The following is a 20,762-nucleotide window of genomic DNA, read 5'->3' as shown; positions in this document are numbered from 1 at the left end:
ACTGCGTTCATAGGACAGAGCTCTTAGAAGCCCGTTTGGACGACGATGTCCTTTATTCAAGTACCGAGGTATGTCATCTCTCCCCTAGATGTTCACCTTTATTGGCGCGTACACTTCCTCTGCTTGTTGACCAACAAAACAATATAAATATTATACTTACCATTGACTTTTCTTCGAATATACTCTTTTTCATATACTTCACAACCTAACACATTCAAGCGCAGCACACTACACCACCTGTTGCTATTTCTCTTATTTCTATTCTAAAGAAATCTGTTTTTAATGTGTGCGCAATTGATGCCACATAAAACGAGAAATATATCATTCAATATACATCAAAATTATTGATATCAACTTAAGCACTCTCAATAAGGCAATGCTTTTTATTGTATTTTCTTTCGTTTATTTGTCATTATTTTCCTTTATTTTTTTCTTTGATTAACACACAACAACGACAATTCTTACTAGAGCTGGCAAACAATACATACACTATCGATAGCATGGATTTATTTTTCTATATCGTTTATCGATGGTGTCGGCGGAGAATGAGAAAGAATCCAAGAAACTCCTGCTGCAAATGAATGGGGACGGATTCAAAAGAACACTGCTGCCAATATGGATGGATGCTGGAATGCAAAATGATACGCCTGATTACCGGTAAAAAATACCGAGAATCATTCGGTAATTCAAACGTTTGAAGCAAATATTCTAAAAGTGGATATCGTGGTTAGGGGTTTCTTAAAAATTCTCGTTTTTTATCAACATTTTGAAATCTCAACAAATGGGCATTGTATCATATGCAATTAGGTAAGTAAATAATGAAGTATTTAACATTGTTTTGTTGTTTAATGAAAACACTAGCTTTTGCGTGACGAAAGAACCTGAACGTGAAAGAGAAACACCAACTCAATGAGGGTTTTAAAATTCTTAATTTGTATTCAATTGAAAAAAAAAAACTTAAAAAACACAAATAGAATTGATGGTTCTTATTCGCATCAGTTTCTTTCGACACACACTAAACAGGCCCGAAATAATCGTTGGCTTCGAGTTTCAAGTTGGAAAATCTTCGTATTTACAGCGAATCAATGGCTTCTATCTTAAATCCACAAGGATGGCTTATTTCGTTGTTTTTTTTTTTGGATTTAGATTGACGTTTAGATATTTGCAGCAAAATGGAGAACATAGACATGAAACCATGGCTCAATTCATTAATTATAAGGAAAGTTTATTTTTTTTACACATTACAATGTTCCTTGAGGGGTGAGTTTATACTCTTTTAACTGTCACAAAAGATGGTATTGAGATATGAATTGATTTTTTGTTTGTGAATTATTCCAAATATCAACGTTCTTTAATTTGAATTGCTACAATATATAATCTTTATTTGTCTACGTTTGCGCATAACCCACTCCCTGTTTTTCAACTTTACCTCCTCCCGAATCAGCTATATTCTTAGTTTTTGATTCTTTAACATCGCTCAAAACATATTCAACACAAGCATGGCCCCATATAAAGAACTTCCAAAGTAGTTAAATAAAGCATTTCGTGTATTTCAATCATTGTCTATTTTGCTATTGAAAAGTTCTTGACAATTGACCTGTATATACGCCCATCATGCTAGTGGAAATTCGAAAACGGTGTTGGAAACTTATAGCTATTAATGATTCCCGCGTTCACATATTGAGTTTTTTTTTCCGATTTCTGAATGAAGGTCGCAGTCGATGTGGTTCCATTTATCCGCCTTTCATTATCTGAGGACTTTTCAAGATTATGGGCTTCTATCCTCTTCTAAACTCTAATCTATTTCAAAATTTAGCGTTTGATAGAGAAATATATGTTCTTGGGCCATTTTATTAAAGAACATTTCATGGCGATCGTCCCATGACTGCCGCTTTGGGGGAGGGGGTGATGTATACATTGCTAAATTCACTTAACTCGAAGAAATGTTTACAAATTTCTACATATTGAATTAATTAAATAATTGCAATGAGAGTAGTTCGAATTCGAATGAAAGCAATTAAATGTCAGATACTTCTAAAATATTAACAATTCTAAATATCGATTGCAGGGGTAGTATAAGTAAAACCCATCGTTTTGGTTCTCTATAATTGTTTCTATTATTCGAATTAAATACTACGCCATCGGCCTCTATTTTATACAATTATTACTTTTGAACATCCATATACCCAAGTTTTGCTCGACATCACAATGCTTGGGGATTATGTCGACGGTAATATGTACGGGCGAATGTCCTCCACATCCAACAGCTTCTCGGGAGCTACATTTTCACCACACATCGGACATTCATTTAGCTCAGACAATATGCTAAGATATATAAAGAAAATATTGAATACAATTGCTTTATGTATATGAATGATGATATTATACTTTTCCATTTCGGCTCTGAAGCACGGGAAATCGCAAGACGGACACGATGTCATGTGCTGTTTAGTTATGTGTTGGCCAGTCGCTATACAAATTGGTAGAATCGTTTTGCAACTAAAGCAATTAACTTCCATATTCGGCAAATTGGCATCACAGACTGGACACTCCATAGTTTCGTCGTCTATTTCGTCTCGGAAATTCTTGACTCCCTTTGGGGCTTTGCGTACAATCGATTCGATTTTCTTTGCATAACGAGCGTCAATGTTGTTTCTATACTCGGGTCTCATGAGCATGGACGCATACATGAAAGCTGACTTTTTCAAACCAGATCGATGGCATTCAATCACAGTCGATGTGATTATGGGAATAACATCTGGAAGTGAACGAGAATTTAATTCATTCCTACAGAAGAAGAAAGGGGGTGGTGTTTTCTTTTGTACTCACGTTCCGGGAATTGTGATATATTAGCGGCCACCTGGACCAGCAGTTTGGCTGCCAATAATGATTTCCCAGCTTTACATGTATACGCACTAAGGCATACCGATGTAGCAATATCAGGTTATGCCTCATCTCGGCCGTGACTGAAAGATTGTTTCGCCTTAATTCCTGGTACATGGAGTACAAAAGGTCTCGTGCCAGTTTGTAATTGCCTGAGATCTGCTCCTGATTCGCAATGATAACTGCTGTCTTTGCAGCATCTTTGTAGTGTCGCCTGGCCATGTACAATCTGAAGAGATATCTTGGATCTTTCGGAGACCCGTCGACTTCGCCCAGCAAAAACTCAATCAGCTGAGCAGACAATTGTTCATTGTTCGAGGTAGCAACGCAATCAATAGCCATAGACAGGGCTTGGGATTCCTCATTAGAAAATGCAGATGCTTTGAGAAGGAATCGCAGGGCTTTAGAAAACTCTCGTGCAAGAAAGTAATACTTTCCAGCTAACAGTGTATACTTCTCCCCTTCAAAGTACTGGGCAAGGGCCAAATAATCGCTTGACTTTGCATTTTCATACCTCTCCAGCAGCTCGCCATGCCTCTTGAGTTTGTTGTGCCTCTGGGCAAGAGAGAATGCCTCTTCTACACACCCACATAATACGAGGAATTGCAATGCCTGATCCATGTCACCAATTTTTTGGTAAAATTTCGCCAATAACTTTGCACTTTCCATAGATCTGGACTCTGTTACAATTTCTGAGGCAGAATGTGGATCACAAAGGTGATCCAAGTATATTCGTACACACGCCTCCAAATCGCCTGCTATTCTATAACTTCGGATAGCATCTTCAAATTGGCCATCCGACTCTTTGGCTTTGGCATAGAGACCATGCAACTTCGTCGACTTCACATTCGGCAAAATGTTAGCTATTTTATTCCACATCTTGAGGGAAATATAGTGAGCGCACGCCTCATCATAGTAACCACCGCGTTCATATAACCCGGCTGCCTCGGTAATGTGACCCACGGTGACCAGCAGTTCAGCGCAATCGAACAACAGCTGTTTGTCGTTTAGTTCAACCGCATACTGAATCTGAAAAAGGTTCCAAGTTTCACATTTAGGATTTTTCAATTGGTTTACGTTTGTATAATTACGCCTCTTCGGAAATCGCCTGCTCTTATAGACGTCCGGGCAATACCCATTTTGCACAAGCGTATGTGATCTTCGTACTCGGGTGAGCTGTTAATCAGCTGTTGAATGTCCCCAGTATCCAACAAATCTTCCTTGAATGCCTTTTCATAGTTGTACAGAGCATCTGTGTAATTGCCACTGGTAAATAGGGGGAGAAAAAACCAACAAGTTAGCCTGAAGAATGGAGGGAGGGGATATATCAAATGCTTGGTCGTACTTAAACTCTAATTGCTGGGCGTATTCTCTTGCGATAAACGGCACTTGATCCGGCTCGTATTTATGAGCCAATAATAAAGCTTGCTCCCATTGCAGCATGTCCCTGCAGATATCTAATGCATCTTTGGTATATGATCCCTTTAGCAAGAATGCTTTGGCTTCTTCGTATTTTTGCAGCAACATGCAACAAAAACCGCTAACCAAGTTGACATCCTCTAGGTAGCGGATGTCCTCCAACACACTTACCATGCCGACGTTGCCAGCTCGACGACATGCTCTCAAGGCTATGAATAAAAGAACTAGCGTCGTTACTTGATCTATTATACAGATTGAAAGAAATTGCATTGCCTACCGATTGTCGGCTCCAAGTCCATCAACGCTTGCTGGACAATTTCCATCCAGCTTCCCTTTAAATTGATCTTTTCACAGGTGTCGAATGCTTCGTTGTACTTTCGTAGATTCAATTGGTTCTTTAAATTATTGGCTTGACTAGATCCCGGAATTACAACATGGGTTGATAGGGTCTGTGTTGCGTACTGCCCACCGTCTATGTACAATACCAGATCGCCATCGCACAGCATTAAGGGAATTTGTGATGGGTTCAGTTTCGTTTCACCTGCTTTCAGTGTATGTCTGCCGTTGACAGAATAGCGCACAAAGACATGTGTGTCAACATTTCTTTCGCTGTACGTAATAAAGTGGTTCGGGCTTGCCAAATCCCACAAACAAAGCTCACATTTTTTCGGAAAGTCCGCTATGACGATTGCTTCTTCGAAGGCTGGCAAAAAAACATAACCTTGTGCGTGTTCATCCATGAATATTAACTTGGTACCCTCCGAGTCGGTGAACAGTTTCGTAATGCCCATGTTGTGTCGAAATGTTGTACACACTTCCCACTTCTCCAATGAAAAGTAAATGAGGTGACCAATCTGTAGGAGGCGATTTTTGAATGAGGTAACCGAACTTATTATGACATTTCCTAATATATTTATGTACTTACGTCAGTGGCAAATATCAAATATTCTTGTGTTAGGCAGTAGCAAGTTATTACTGTATCGTTGAGAGTGGGTACAGCTGCCGGAAATGTTTGCATTAGTTTATCTTTGACATTTGGGTTGTCGGCTACGATGGCCTGCAGGACTAGCTGGGGCCGACTGTATATGGCGCAATAGTCCGCATTCAGTCGGATATCTTGTATGGATTGTGAAAAATCTCGTTCACTTAAAGGTTCTGGCTTGTCTCCGAGCGTCTTGCCCAGGTCATAAAACCACACATGCTTGTCAACTCCCACCGCCAAATGGTATGGGCCTAGAGCTAAGAATTGAGGTTCCATTTCCAATGCCTGTCGATAGGGAATCGATTTTGACTGCAAAAAAGGAATTTTGATTGGATGAGCCGTGATGTAAGTGCAGTTTTTACAAAGCACAAACCTTCTCTGGCGAATACACATAAATTGAAACCTCTGCCAGACTACTCAGTATCGCAATTCGCGGAGCGGAGACAGCATATTTGCAGGGCAACTTTGTAACGTAAATGTATATAGAACCGGTCACTGTTGTTATTGCCAATAGCTGCCCGTCAGCAGACCAGTCTATCATTTGAACACCCGAATGGTCAGGCACCGTAATAATTTTCTCCGTTTCGTGCAGATTCGTGATCGAGTGAATTTTTATGCTGAAATAAATAAAATTCAATATGGTGGAAAGCTTGCAGTTTGGCTTGTGCAACTCTTTACTTATCATCTCCGCATGAGGCAACAATTTCCAAGGCCGGGCAGTAGGATAGACCCGTCAATAGTTCTTTATGGTTCTTCACCTGCCACAGTTCCTGCCCAATGTCTTTGGGGTGCGTTGATATCGCGACAACGTGGCCATTGGAGAAGCCCAATAGAATATATCCATCTCCGAACCATTTATGTTGCAGCAAGGAGCCATAACGACTTTGAAATCCCAATTCGGTGGGCGAGTCAGGTTCTGGTAAATAGTAAAGATACAGAGTCCTTTTGCCAATTATCATGCTAATTGCATTGTCGCCGCTTATGCGGTCATCATTGGCCATTTCTGCGAAATACATGTCACTCGGGACGTCACGCAGTTGGACGACCCGAACGGAATCTCCTTCCTCGTTGCTTAAAGAGAAGGTTTTATCGTCCGAGCCCAGTGCCAGAAGATTCTGGGCAGACCAGGCGCCGCATGTAATTCGCTTTGAGTGTTTCCCCAGAACGGGTATCCTTTTTCCAGTTTTATGGTTGTAAATGGCCAAATTGCCTCGAGCCGTTCCAACTGCCAATATTTGATCCTGCTTTGACCACACCACGCATGACAAGGGATCCCTCAGGCCAGACTCAATTGCAACCTTTTGCAATGTATTTGCATTCCAGATAGTGATAGTCGGCGAAGTAGCCGTAATTATGCCCAATAATTCGCCATCGTTGTCCCAAGCAAATCCCGAGCACAGCCTAAACCAACCAGTACATTCCATTATGATTAAAGTGGGTGATTATGATGATTTATTTCTCACTTACCCCGAGAGTATTATTCTTTCCAAAACTTGACCCTGGCGATTGAATATCGCTACAGATCCGTCATTGCCGGTGGTAGCTAAATACGAACCGTGAGTCTTCTGCCATATAAAATAGACATCGCCCGGTCCGTGGGGTTCCTCATATTTGTAAAGGACTTTTTCGAAAGACATTCTTTCAATGGGTTTTCTTTTAAGCTTAATTCTAATCGATTTGTCGTTGTGCTCCGAGACCATTTAGTTCCTCTTAAACTCTCCTCGGTTCAGTCATCGTCCGGAGTATTCCACAAAATGCTTACTGCCCGAAAATAAAGTCCTTAATTCTATCTATTCATTCTGTACTGCAAAATGCCCAATGGTTTCCATAACAACGGTCCAGCGGGCAGACTATAGCTTCATGTCAAAAGAATTGATACCACGATTAGATGTTATTTTTCGTGTCGGTACATTAATTTTTCCGGAACAAACATCATAAAAAAGGAATGTTGTTGTAAATGGTGTCAAACAAAATCCCTCGCACAAGCTCTCAGCTCAAGGTAGAAAACACTTATTTGACCACAACAAAGCGCAAGTGCCAAAGCTAGTTTTTCCACAGCTGATTGTTGATAGATTCTCAACACTCACCGAGAATTGGTAGCTGCAGAAGCCATTGTTTCGGAAGACAAACTCGTCGATTTTGTTTTTTTTTTTCGCAAAGTTTGCATTTTGTTGACCCTTTTGTTTTTCGATTTTCCAATTTTACTTGACCACCAGCGACCGCTCGTACCAAATATAATTGATACAGAATGCATGTTTCATGACCTTTAGAGGGTAAACATATAAAATCGGGCGAATCATATTGATCGCAGGAAATATATATTAATATATTTTATTCGCAGTTTTCTACCCTGCAACAATTTGGAAGTGACTTACTCACCCCCTCTCTAAGATGCCAAACTACTACTTTGTAGCCCCAAGGAAGATAAAAGAAGTGTCACGCATGGTAGACGAGTACGAGGGCAGTTCGGAAACTTCTTTGCCTGTCACAAAAAGCGTCCATCTGGCAACTGCTTCACATAGAAACAGGCGTTCAAAGAAAGACGCATCCGCATTTTTTTTTACAATGGAAAAATTAGAAATGTGATATGCGTCATTAAATATTAACATAATAAAGGTTTATCTTCTTTTTATTCCTCATATTTTTATTTTATTGTCAATTTACTTTTTATTTATAAAACTTGTGAAATTGGTGGTGGTTCCTTTCGTTTAATTCTTTTAATGGGGGACAGATTGGTTTGTTTTGACAAATCTGCTGATTAGTTGCAAGCTTCTGCAGGAATACCGTCCGTTTACTTTTCGAAATTTCCTTGCAAAAGAGAATAAAACTACCTTACTCTCTCAGAAAGATGTTGCTGGACAATTCCTGCAGCAAAAGTAACCAGACACACCTACTATTGCAACCTTTTGGATCAATTAAATGTACAAATTCGAGAAAAACGTCCTGGCTTCCAACACAAAAAAATGTTTTTTCATCAAGACAACGCACTAAAATTAACGAATTAAAGTACGAGTTGCTTGACCACCACCCTTATTCTCCTGATTTATAAAGTTTTTCGTATTTTATTTTTTGTGCGAATTGCACATTAGCCTACTGGTTATGTAGAAGGCACTTCGTGTGCCCTTCATTTGAATGTGCCATTCGGCTCACACATCTCCGTAGAGCTTTTGGGACAACCAAAAAAAGGATTCCAGGATTCCCATAAGGATAACGGTTCAGTATATATTTTTTTTTGATTTGACATTTTGATAGCAAACACAATGAGTGCTTATGTTTCTCTTTTTTCAGTAGAGGATCTAGTAGTATGGGCGTTTATAAATATGTAGGCTAGCACTGAAACGTTTCAAAGAAACCTTTTAAAAATGCAAATCAATGTTGTTTATGAAATTTTTATTCTACTTACAAATTTTATTTTATACAAATGCTATAAACAAGTAAAAAAATACCAAGTTAAGAGATGTAAGGAAAATGTACATATAAATTACATTCAGTTTCTAATTTAGGCAATCGTCGGATATGAATCGGAAACATGTAAATTTTGATTGACAGCATGAATTGATGGTATATGGCATCAGTCGCCACGAGTAATTACCATTGTCGTGCAATGCGGACAACATAAGATAAAAGCGAACGCGTAGGAAAGAATAACATAACATAAAAACAGTCTGCTGGCCAATGTTACTGCCAAGTCCTCAACGTATTGCTAACGTCGTTTTGCATTTCGTCCCATAGGGAGCGAGTTAGTTATTTTTATTAGTGAATATTTTGGTGTAAAATCAGGTCTAAATTCTATTCGAGCATTGGTTACAATTTAATTTTTGATACATATATACACTTATATACACAATGGAACATTCTTAAAAAGTTAGTTAGTACAAGTAGTTTTATTTGTAATAATAAATAGTTTTAAATTATCTAATTGTAGTTATGTTGTTGGAGGGATTTGGTTGAGCGTTGTCTTATTGCTACGATGATGTGAAGTTGTACCTGCGCATCGATCGGGCTGGGGTAACTAATTCGACCTTTATATTTGCGGTGGCAGTTACTTTCGTGGAGTTTGAGTCGGAGTGATGCGTTTCGACTGTAACTTCCGGTTGTACAACGATGCTTTGTAGTTCGGGTGGAAAGTTCTCCATGCCGACATTGCTTCCATGCACATTCGAGCCATGAGCTTGATGCGAACCGACCGAGGATGCGTTATTCGGTGTCGTGGTGGACGAACAAGGCGGCGGTGGTTGTGGTGGTGGTTGTTGTTGGTTGTGATGGTATTGGGGTGGTGCTTGTGGTGGCGTTGTGTGATGAGGATTGTAAGCTGTCGGCTGATTGTAGTGATAACGATGTTGCTGTTGCTGCGCATTTGCTGAGTGTTGGCGCATGTAATTCGGCGGAACATCCCTTGGCGTGCCGGATGCGGATGCATGGTGGTAGTTGAGATTGTTTGCGTAATTGATATTGTTGCCATAATGTCCCCCATTCGTTGCAGTCCACTCATTGTTCATCGGAATTGACGAGTTGGATGATTTCCAAGAGGGTGGCTCCTCGGTAATTGTTGTCAGCGAGGGGTCATTGTTGTCCTTATAATTATAATGGGGTTTCTGACAAGTACGTGACGAAGATCGCATCGAACCCATTGCGATATTCTTACTCGTTCTTTTGCCGTTCCGAGACATTTGCGGTGATGGCGTGGAAATGCGATCTGGGTGTTCCAGTGGTATGAGTTCCGATGCCGGTCCAACCATGCTCAATACAATGGGATACATGACCAAACTGTTGAATGCCCCTACGCAAAGTACAGCTAAGAGAAGCCAAAAGAAGTGGCGGATGACAAACTCAAATGGGGAGGTAGATAACATGAAGACGGCCAGTGTCGATGTAAGGATTCCATGTGTTAACGGTCCCAAGGTAACCTGCATGGAAAGTAGAACACGCCGTTCCCGATTTCCAACAGAAGTTAGAAATCCCTGCAAAGTAAGTAAAAATGTATTCAATTAGAATCGACTCAAGAGCTGACTTGGCAATTTTTGAGAGAATGGATGGATGCTTACCAAAGTTATATGAACGATGAAGCAAAGCATCATGCCCACACTTAGTATAAGAATAACAGCGGGTAATGCCGACAACTTGATCCCCAATATCGCCATAATTCCGAAAATTTGTGCCAGAGATGCCAAAACACTCAGTATAACCAATACAGCCGCCCATATCGACAGCAGAAGAATGCAGACTAGAACAAAAGCCACAACAACACAACACGACAAAATCATGGCTAAGGAGGACCTCAAGGTCATGTATTGTTCCCAGAAAATAAATGGAATGCCTGAACAAAGAAGAAAGAATGGGAATCGATTGCGTTGAAACCTCAATCCTAGATTAATCTGTCACTCATTTGAATCTTACCAGATGGATAGTTAGGCAAGCCTCTCGACTCAAAGCGCATGCTCAACTCCCGGATGTGGCCGATTAATGACTTTATTTCAGATGTATCCGTTAAGCCATGCAGATAAAATGGCAACTGCGAATACACAAGAGGCAGCGATTTCGGTATCTTCAAGTCGGTTTCCGTTGGAACATGATAATATTGGCGCGGCTCCGGATGCAATTTAGCCTGAAAGGAAGACGTTATTAGAGCATTTTGTTTCCAACTACTTACAACGCGAATACATACCTGCGAAGCACCATACGCAAACACGTCGTTTGTCGCCCATGCCGATAGGTAGTTGTAGAACGCTTTGGGATTAATTATTCCCTCGTTGTCGACTAAACGATGTTGTACTACCAATGCCTTGTCGACCGGATTGTCCACATGACCCGTCTGCACCAGAAGCTTGTAGGCTAGTATCGCGTCGCTGGTAGCATTAGGATGCCAACCCTCTTGATTGATGCAGCCTTCTTTGAATTCGCGATCGAATATTTTCTGCAAATTTCTCAACCAATCCCGAAAGAGAGACAGCCAAAAGTCGGGTAGGCCACCATTGTCATTCTTAATAACGTGGGGTACACGAACAAAGGCTTCGTGGTATTCGTGCAGGAGACGTTGATTGTTGGGATACTCGAAGTTTCCCTGCGTGACGGCGTACATGCTGTAGAAACCGAACATCGACGTTTGAGCATTCAGGAACTTGTATTCGTTTGTGTCCTTGGGCACCAAATCTATCAAATCCAAACCATCTTGCAGCTTTGTTGAGGCGTACAGACTAAAGATGACCGTACCCACAAACGATGTAATAACAATGAATTTAATCCAGCTCTTCATGAGGAAGGGCGTATAGTATTTCACGGCAAATTTAGCAAGCGAAAAGGAAGGTAAGTTTTTCTCTGCGGAGCAGGACAGCAAGGCTTCTTCTTGTCTTGCAGCGTTGACTGTAGGCGACGTCGGTCGGCCGTTTTTACAGACTTTATTTTGTATGGTCGCTGACCCTCTTAAACTGCCTCGTGAATTCTTCAAGGGATTATTATTTTGGATCTGTTGAAAGGGATTGACTGGTTGTTCTTTCCATATGGGAAAACAACAACACGAAATATCCGCACGGCCAGCAGTCCGTCTTCGCAGATCTAGCGATATCATGGCTGGGAACACCAGCAAGGCCGCAGCCAGATTGAAACACATAACAATTGCCGCCTGAAGGCAGAAAACTTTCAGGGCAGGCACCGGTATAAAGGCAGCCGCGAAAAACGCTCCTGTAGTAGAACAAGAGCTAAACAGTATGCTGGGACCCACTTTCTTGAGAATATATTTAGTTTGCTCCTTGCGATTGCTTTCTGCATACGCAGAAGTAAGCATGAATATATGATCAACTCCAAGTCCCAATGCCAAAAAGGGCACAACTTGTGTGCTGGCCGCATTGAAGACAATGCCCAATATGGCGCACAAGCCCAATCCCGCAGCTGTTGAAAAGCCAATCAATAATACGCCAGCTACTCCCACGCTGGACTGTCCCTTCACTGGGTCTCGCCAACGAATGAGTGTGCAGAATGCATAGCTAACGGTAGCAATAACTCCAATTAGAATACTCAAAGGTTTGGGGTTCGAGAACTTCTCTAAAATGTCGTCCAAAGTGGCGGACGAAAACACATAAACGTTGTACTTCTTGGACATGCTAGCGCCGGTCATAATGTTTTCGACTTCTTTGGAAAAATTTCGTTGCCAGGCAGTTAAGACCTCTGCCGCCTTCTCCGGGGTCCAGCTAATGTGATGGACTTTGTAGTTTTCATTCCAGAAGTCAAACAGTTCCTTCTCCGTCATCAGCTGCACCACAGTCTGAATACCCTTGGCCCTTTTCAAGTGGCCGGTGCGATTTCGTTGCACACCACCCACGATCAACTCCTCCGGCCAATGCATGTATTTGGCGGCAAATCCGTAGCAGCCCCCAGTCAGTATTCCACCAACATCCAAGGGAAAATCACTGTTTTTGTTCGGTGCAGTTTCGGGACACTGAGGGTTTTTGGGATCCAGACATGGCTTTTCGGTGTAACCTGATGAAATTGCCGCACGCTTCATGTACTGCTCGATCGTGTCAAAGTCGAAGGGTATAGTTTGATCACTCATCTGTTTCTTCATGGACTGCATCAGTTTTGAGGGATTAAGTGTGCTCCAGGTAATGCGTTCGTCCATACTCCTAAAAAGCGATGACCTAATCAATGTGGTGTCCAGATTGTGTGGAAAATTAAAGAAAATACTTACGGAATTTGAACGGGAAAGTCTGGTCCCAGCAGCTGACTCCCCTCCCAGAAACAATCTAATGGCGTTATTATGGAACACGGAATAAGATGCTTTAGGATCTGTTCTATGTAATAAGGACCTTCAAAACTCGGAGTAGTTGGCGAATTGCACATGTCCCTAAGACTCCAATCTGTGTCGAACATGTGTATCTTAACGGCCGTTGCTTTCTTTAGCACCTCGAGATGCGTCAGCAGTGCTTGCGGATGAAGAACCGATGCGTTCGGATCGTGACCCGTCTGTATAAGCAATTGGTGTGTTGAACTCTCCGACTCTCCTATGGTCTTCTGTGTGTACGCCAGCTCTGTCTCGAGTCGTCCGCCCTCCTGTATCCAAAGCTGGTGGACTTTCGAATGGATTTGCACACTTTTGAGGCCAACGCAGAATGTGCTTAATACTAGAATTGCCACAAATAGAACCTTGCCGGCATGCTTTTGCACCGAGCTGCCCAGAGATTCGAAGTGTGATTGAAATACTGAACGTAGGTAAATGGATGTACGGTTTCCGCGGGCTTTACCCTGAAAAGACAAAAACAACAAAATGCGAATGTCAAATGCCAGTTTAAAGAGTCAAAGCAAACGGGTGCTTGGGATCTATTGGATGATCTTGAAAAGAAATGCGGATATACGCGTGGATTCAATAAGTATTTGGCAAAGCTGGCCATATTTCCAAGATTCAAACTCGCAAAATTCGATTAATTTAAATTTGGCATTTGGCTTCGAGGCAGTTGTTTGTATTTGAATACAGTTTTATGTATGTAGCGAGGTCATCTTTCTGGTCTAATTTACAAATGAAAATTGTGACGAACTCTAAATTGACATGTACCCTTAAGACATAATATCGGATCTGTCCACTCAATGTGAAATCCTTGGTGGATTTTAATGAAGACATTTAGAAAACAAAAAGCGAAACATTAACAATTTTGATAAGCAATGCGATAACGATTGCAGGTAGAGCAGGGAATTGCAATTACAGGGAATTGAAGAATTGAAGATCTCGACCGAAAGGACTTTTACATTTAACGCTAATGAAATTTGCGTCGTGCTGGGTTCATGGCATTGGTATTTGTGATGGACGTGCAATTTCTTAAAAATCACCGCGGGAGATTTCTAAGATAATGGCCGTATGAAGTCAGTGGAAATCAGCGATCAGCCAATGCAATGGGTGTGCGCCCGATTGTTGGTGCCCGTTGATTATTCTTGGAACCTCTGAGAGTAATAGTAGCCTCTACTCGTCAAATAGATTAAAACGATGTGTTAACACCTTTATGGCACTTCTGTAGCCATGTGTCAATGTCGTAAAAAAATTCCAAGTATTTTCAAATGTCCTGCTGCGACGTTGAGTTGGGAAAACGGCTATGTCCTTGATGACGTGCCGTTAGGGATAGACAACACGTACACACGCGACTAACACAAGGGACTATTTCCAGTGAGCGTTAGCATGTCCCTAAATAATCATAAGGATTGTTTCTTAAACTGATCTATGTATGTGTGTACGAACTAATCCGAGTATCTTTAAATATGGCGATGCGTAAAATTCCAACTCTCTGATGTTTTATCCTATTAAGAATTTATTGAAATTTTTAACTTTTATGGGGCCAGATATTTTACATCTTCGTGGCTAAGTAATGTGCCTAAATAATTGATGATATCCTTATAATAAAAATCTACCACATAAATACATACACACACATTCATTTGGAATACGAGATGCTAATAACCAACCAGGCGAATGTCGTCCATTCTCACAGTTGTTGTAGGACACCCAAGAAGATGTGTTGGTCTATACAAACATAAATATGTATGGATGTAAATAAACATGTGTTCCACAACGAAGCACACACACACACACACACACACACACAGCAACCCAAACGAACGTAGTATGTGTGAAAGGTAAGCGTTTGTGTGCATCTGCGTGAACAAGGAGCAATAACAGCTGCTCGTTCTTCTGCCTTGATCTTTAGATCAGACGGGCGATACGGGTCATGTTGAAGAACATGCTTAAGGAACACATGCAAGGCGATATTATCACATCCTTCTTCACCAAGATTCATTAGAAGCTGTGTGGTTTGCCATCAACAATGCCGTTCCATTTAAATATACTACATAGAATTAGAGTTTCATTCCCGCTGATAAGGTAGGAAGATGTTTGTGTCCCAAGGGACTAGGGACTCGATTACATTGCACGAAGGTCTTGACGACCATCTGAAAGAGTAACAAGCACGGCCAATATGAATCAAAGCTTTGTTAAGAATTAACTGAACTGTAACACCTCAATCCAGTTCCCCAATGCTCTGTGAAGTTGTATTTTGTAATCGAAAATAATCGCGGAATCACCGAAATATACAGCCTCCCTTAATTTTTTGGAATGTTGCTGACAGCAGCCATACAGGTAGATACGTACTAGAACGATGTGTGTGTTTGGGTATAATTGTGGACAGGTAATGTCTTCATCCGCACACAACACAAGATCAGTCCGTTACGGCTGTAGAAATGACCTGTATTTGTGCTTCTTTCCGGTCGCACAGAGATCATATGAATGTACCTAGAATAGCCGGTTGTTTTTTCTTTTTGGAAGATGAACGCACCGAGGGGTCTTGCTAATGTCTTTATTCCAACTTTATTTCTCCAAAATGTGTTTCAATATCGATGTAATAACGGAGAGAGAGAGAGAGAGAGAGGAAGAGAAAGACATAGAGATTGGAGAGAGAACAAATAAATTGTTTTTTGTTTTTCAATTATCAGCGGAAGAAGGAAATGCAATATTTGTATTTAGCCGAGAAGGCCAATAAGGGATATTCTCTTGAAAATGACAAAAGGGTCGGCATCTGTTTGATTTTCAATTTTGCTATTTGGTGATGTCTGCCCGCAATAGTTTCTCTCTTAATAATATGAACTAAATAAGAGAGATCACCAGTGTGTTGCCTGCCAAGACGACGATGATATAACACAAAAGGCATACAGAATGGAACCCACCAACCATATGTACATGGGTACATGTGTACATCCACACAAATGCGACACTTCACGGCAACGATGCCGCCATCAGTGCTCCAGCCGCATTAAAACAGCTATAAATTTGAACATCTACTGTGGCTGTGGGTCGTGCATGCCGCATAGCCGAAAGATTCAGGTCCACGACGACAACAAAGAGAACGGAGACAGCAGCGCTTGTGGTGGTGGAGGCCTTTGTAACGGCGGCGCAGAGTACAAATGGTCGACAGAACGAATGCACCAATCCACAGCTGTAGTCTCTATGGGTGGCCACAGTCGCCTTACAGTTTTGCCGCGGCAATTTCTCGCAGTCAGTCAAGTCAGCTTATGTTTGACGGTTTTCTTTTAATGTAAACAAACGAAAAGAAAACAAACAAACATGTATGCGTGAGCATTCCGTCTACCACCAGAAACAGATTCAAATATTTTCTTATTTACTTTGCAAACTTCATAGAAATAACATCTCGCTCCCAAATTACACTCGAGTACGACCGAGCATGTCGAGGCTACATCCATACATGCCTGCAGTGGGCCTGACCCCGACTCTCCCTATTTGGGGAGTTGACAACTTCCCGACAAAATTTTATAGACTCAAGAAAAGAAAAGAGTATTGGCCCAGTTTTATCCAAATCAATCAGCAGATGAGAGATTTGTCTCCATGCATTTTGAAGGCAACACACCGAAATGCCATGCCCCCCTTCAGAATACACCGAGTCCGTCCGTGTGCCGTAAAGTTGTTACACTAAAGACGATCATTCATTTTATTTATTTCATTCTCCGTCTTCCTTTTTGTTATGGATACTGTTGTCTGATCTACCAGGTCCAGATGCCCGATGCCCACTTCAGTTGAGAGGGGCCAGAAAACAAAACAAAAACAAGAATTTGTGAACACACACATGCACACATTTACCGATTCGGGTTCGTCGTCATCGTCGTAGTACTCTGCGATGATCAAATGTAGAAAATCCAAGGTTTATTCTTTAGTTATTGTTGTTTTTGTGCCTGCCAATCCACACTAAAGAAGTTTCGCTTTAGGGCTGGACTAAAGACGATGACGACGATGACGACGACGATGATGATGAAGATGCTGGCGTTGTATTGCGGTCATTGTGTTGTTGCTGTTGTTATTATTGTTGTCTTTGCTGTTGTTGTTTCTACGGTGCCATAATGGTTTTGTTACTGCTGAAATGCTTTGAATGGGTTCGTTTGTGGCCGATTCCAACGATACATCTTGCTCTGCGGTCGGCTGGTTTGTTGGCTGTCTGTCTGTCTGTCTGTCTCTACGTCCGTCCGGCCATCCATCTACCTTACCACCGTCGTTGAATGCCTGTGTGTGTTCGCTTGTTTCAACGTTTTTAATGTCTTCATTATTTTCGATTTACGTTTACGTCTGTATTTTATGCCCAGCGATGATGTTATTGTTTTTCTCTTTTTTGTTGTTACTTTTGTCTTAGCCACTACGGTTGGGACAGGCCGTATGCTATGTTAGTCACCGCATTTGTCGCATTTGTAACTTAATCGGAGCATTTGGCTATGCCAGTTCACAATGCAAGCTATTGCTAGCAAAATTCGAAAATTGTAAAGTGCCAATGGGGTCGCTCCTAAGGATTACAATTTTTAGATAATATTTTTTTACCAGGCTGATTAGTTGAGATAGGTTGCAATAAAATGAAATTACTGAAATGTTCCGTTTTGAAATAAAAATAATTTGTTTAGTTTTATTTCGTAACTTCTTATTCAGTAAAAATTGTAAATCCCAGTAACTCGTTTACTGGACGTTGGAATATCAAACAACACTCGTTAATGATTTGTACAAAATATTTGAAATTATTGCGTTATCGTCCACACTTTTTATTAAGAAAAATAAAACATTAGTGGAAACATTGAATTTAAAAGAGGTGTAATAACTATTATAATAACAAATGTTCACCAGGATCTTATTAAAATAAAAAAGAACTCGTTGAAAACTGAAATCTGCTCGATCTATGACGTTGGACTGGCTGACATCTTCAAAAATTGTCATTATCAAGTATTTGTCAATGTCGGATCAGTTTGCTGCGAAGGTGGCATACAACACCCTTTTTTTCCATTATATTTTCCATTTAAAGATAACTATTTCCCCAAAACATATGCTGTAGGAATTTAAAAATTCGTTCAAACAAATTTCTATCGAAAAAATTGGAGGATGTGCATTTTAGATGGATGAAAAGGTACATTTCGGCAGTTGTTTTTATCTGCGGGATAGCGCACTCAACATTTCGACTATACCGCCGACATACAATTATCGTTTCGCCATCAAAGCTCTTCTGGGTGTTCCTTTTTTTAACAGCGAAGCAGCTGATACAAAGAAACCAACAACACCATTGTTGCCAGTGGGAGGGGTGGAAAAGACATACTCTTTTTTGTTGTAGAATTTAGAGGAAATACGGAAATACTATCTTCAAAATAACGTTTTGTAATAGATCAATATTAACAGACATTGATTTAATACAAAACGTTGTTTTGAAGATTGTATTTCCGTTGTCACGAGCAACAACGCACTCTTCAAAGGGTGATATGGAGGGATGGAGGGTAGAGGCACCACCTTCCTGCGACATTAGCAAAGTCATTATTTTACAAAATGAAATTGTTTTTTTATCAAATAGACAAGAAATAGTTTTGAAATGTGGCGAATACCAAACTCTATGTTTTTAGCATTTCGATTTTGTTTTTATTTAAACAAAAATCAAAAAATTGAAAAAAAAAATGGACACACAATTTAGACCCTTAATGCGACAGAATATCCACCAACTCCAAGTTGAAATTGCATAAGAAGTAATTTGTTTCTATAATAGGAATTAGACAGGGTAGGATTATAGGGCAATTATAAGTGACAATGATTTCATGCAAGAACATGTTGCGAATAAATGAAGAAATGTGACACTATGAGATGTTTACACATAGAGGGAGGGAGGGACAGGTCGCGAGTATGGTTTTTAAAATATTTTGAATTAAAGTTCGTAACTGCTCCAACAAAACCTAAAGCAAAACATGAGGTGGCATTCAATGTTGCTCTTCAAGATGGGATGATTTTGTGCTTTCTTACTTTGTCGATTTGATCCAAAGCTATTTGGGCATCGACCCACGTTGTGCGGATATATAAATCGGAAAATAGCTTTTCGTCGACCACATCTCCGTGTGTGTCGGGGACGCGGGGCAGGGTATCCATTGTGGGCACAACCATATTTTGTTGTGTATTTCCTATCCTCCAAATGATGCCAAGTTTTTATGCATGCGGCATTTGTTCGATCTGTGTTTGTTGTATGTGGATAGGATTGGCCTGTGCTTCCAAACCAGCACGGATGGATGTTTTTGTTCTGTTTTTCTTTTCTTTTTTTTTCCGATCCACACAAATGTGTTTTTGTTTAATTTCACTACTTTATCGATCACTTGTATATTTTGTTTTCAATCTTCCGTGGATGGATATTGTTGTGTTTTATCACGTTTTTCATTCCTTGTTTTTCTTTTTTTTTTCGTATTCTCACGTAAAACAATACTTTTGGTTGATCATTTTCTCATTCTCTTTGCGCTCTCCCTCTTCACTTGTAAGCTCTTACTATTTACAGGGAGGTTAGCTAGCACTGCACTCAGAAACTACGGCGTGCTCACTGTGGCTCTTTCCGTTCGACTTTTATTTGATTTCATTTAATTAAAAACAAAAAAAAAAAACACAAAACAAAAAATAAAAACAAATTGTACTTTTCACATTTTAATGGAATGCACAAACATTTCTTTTAGTTCTTGGCCGACCGACTTGATTCCATGGGGCACGAGAAGAGACGAGAAACTATTTTTCAGAAATGTGGCATACCGCGTTGCGTTCACGTTTCGAGTTCTTCCTTTTATTTTTGATTCGGCTATGAGTGTCGCACAATCATACGCTTCAGACAAACGGTATCCTACCCGCACGAAAGATCGTTCCAAACTGAGCAGTTCGCTGAGTGTGCGCGCGTTATTATCGTGGACATATTGTAAACGACTTCAACAACTTCATTAGTGTGTGCTGCTGTCAGTGCCGGAATTCCAATTCAAAGGAAAGTACGTTTGAGGTACATTTTCGTACGCTGGAGTTAAATGCTATTTCGAGTGGGTATGTTTGTTTTGACGAAAATGTGTGTTTCCTAAATGTGCGATGGTAATGGATTTGAATTTTTTATTATAATATTCTCATTCTCCAAGCATTAAGACATGAAATGTACACAAAATTGACAGAAGTCGGGCACACTTAGAAAAAAAATGGTAATCAGCTGGTAGAGCTCTACCTTACCATTTTATTGTACCAAGAGTATTTCGAAACTTGTATAGATATTACTTGCATCTAAGACTCATTTCTTAGTAACGGGGAAAATAAGGTATTTTAATTTGTTTTCTGACTAACCCATTATTTGCGACCTACTGCTTAAGCAGATGATAGTTTGTTTTCGTTGCCTTTTATTGGGTCTGTCGCCTCATAGAGGCAGGCGGCAATATTTTCAAAATATTGTACTGTCCATTGAGAGTTCCAACACTGTATTGAGAATTGTTAATTGTGTATCTTGTGCCCATGAGAACATTGAAGATATATCCTCTCCCAGTTTTTGATGTCTCTTTTCCGTCATTTCTGAGATACTTTTATTGAGCTGCTAACATTCATTGTTATTTATACGGCCATTTTGATTTGTCATTTCTGTCTGCCTGAAATTGAGTTGGGAGACTCATTCCTCTCGGAGCAGCAGCGGCAGCAGTC

General features: G+C 40.5%; 2 protein-coding genes and 1 long non-coding RNA gene across 5 annotated transcripts; 1 reads left to right on the top strand and 2 right to left on the bottom strand.

Annotated features, from left to right (window-relative positions):
• Positions 1-2,092: 2,092 nt before the first annotated feature.
• On the bottom strand, positions 2,093-7,280 carry LOC131802839 (WD repeat-containing protein 19-like). The gene is given in 11 exon segments (XM_059123516.1): positions 2,093-2,325; positions 2,389-2,758; positions 2,830-2,886; positions 2,889-3,912; positions 3,975-4,149; positions 4,229-4,511; positions 4,580-5,156; positions 5,228-5,593; positions 5,658-5,901; positions 5,963-6,685; positions 6,752-7,280. Coding segments are annotated over 11 exon segments (4,158 nt in total). The 5' UTR covers positions 6,985-7,280; the 3' UTR covers positions 2,093-2,219.
• Positions 7,281-7,399: 119 nt separating this feature from the next.
• On the top strand, positions 7,400-7,925 carry LOC131802840 (uncharacterized). The gene is made up of 2 exons (XR_009342402.1): positions 7,400-7,557; positions 7,626-7,925. It is a non-coding gene; the product is annotated as an uncharacterized LOC131802840 (long non-coding RNA).
• A 732-nt stretch (positions 7,926-8,657) lies between these two features.
• On the bottom strand, positions 8,658-19,994 carry LOC131800407 (protein patched-like). 3 transcript variants are annotated; one of them, XM_059123515.1, is made up of 6 exons: positions 19,083-19,994; positions 12,966-13,519; positions 10,950-12,900; positions 10,682-10,889; positions 10,330-10,601; positions 8,658-10,245 (listed from the first exon to the last, which is right to left on the bottom strand). In XM_059123515.1, the coding sequence occupies exons 1-6, from the start codon at positions 19,218-19,220 to the stop codon at positions 9,250-9,252; spliced, it is 4,119 nt and encodes a 1,372-aa protein (XP_058979498.1). In that variant the 5' UTR covers positions 19,221-19,994; the 3' UTR covers positions 8,658-9,249. The 3 variants fall into 3 exon arrangements, with proteins under 3 accessions (XP_058979498.1, XP_058979497.1, XP_058979496.1); XM_059123514.1 differs by having other exon boundaries at positions 10,682-12,900; positions 19,083-19,664; positions 19,848-19,994; XM_059123513.1 differs by having other exon boundaries at positions 10,682-12,900.
• Between the last annotated feature and the right edge of the window lie 768 nt (positions 19,995-20,762).

Source organism: Musca domestica, unplaced genomic scaffold (genome assembly GCF_030504385.1).
Source record: "Musca domestica strain aabys unplaced genomic scaffold, Musca_domestica.polishedcontigs.V.1.1 25, whole genome shotgun sequence".
In the NCBI taxonomy this organism is placed as follows: Eukaryota; Metazoa; Arthropoda; class Insecta; order Diptera; family Muscidae; genus Musca; species Musca domestica.
Note: the sequence above shows the minus strand (reverse complement) of the source record. Positions and strands in the feature narration are given on the sequence as shown.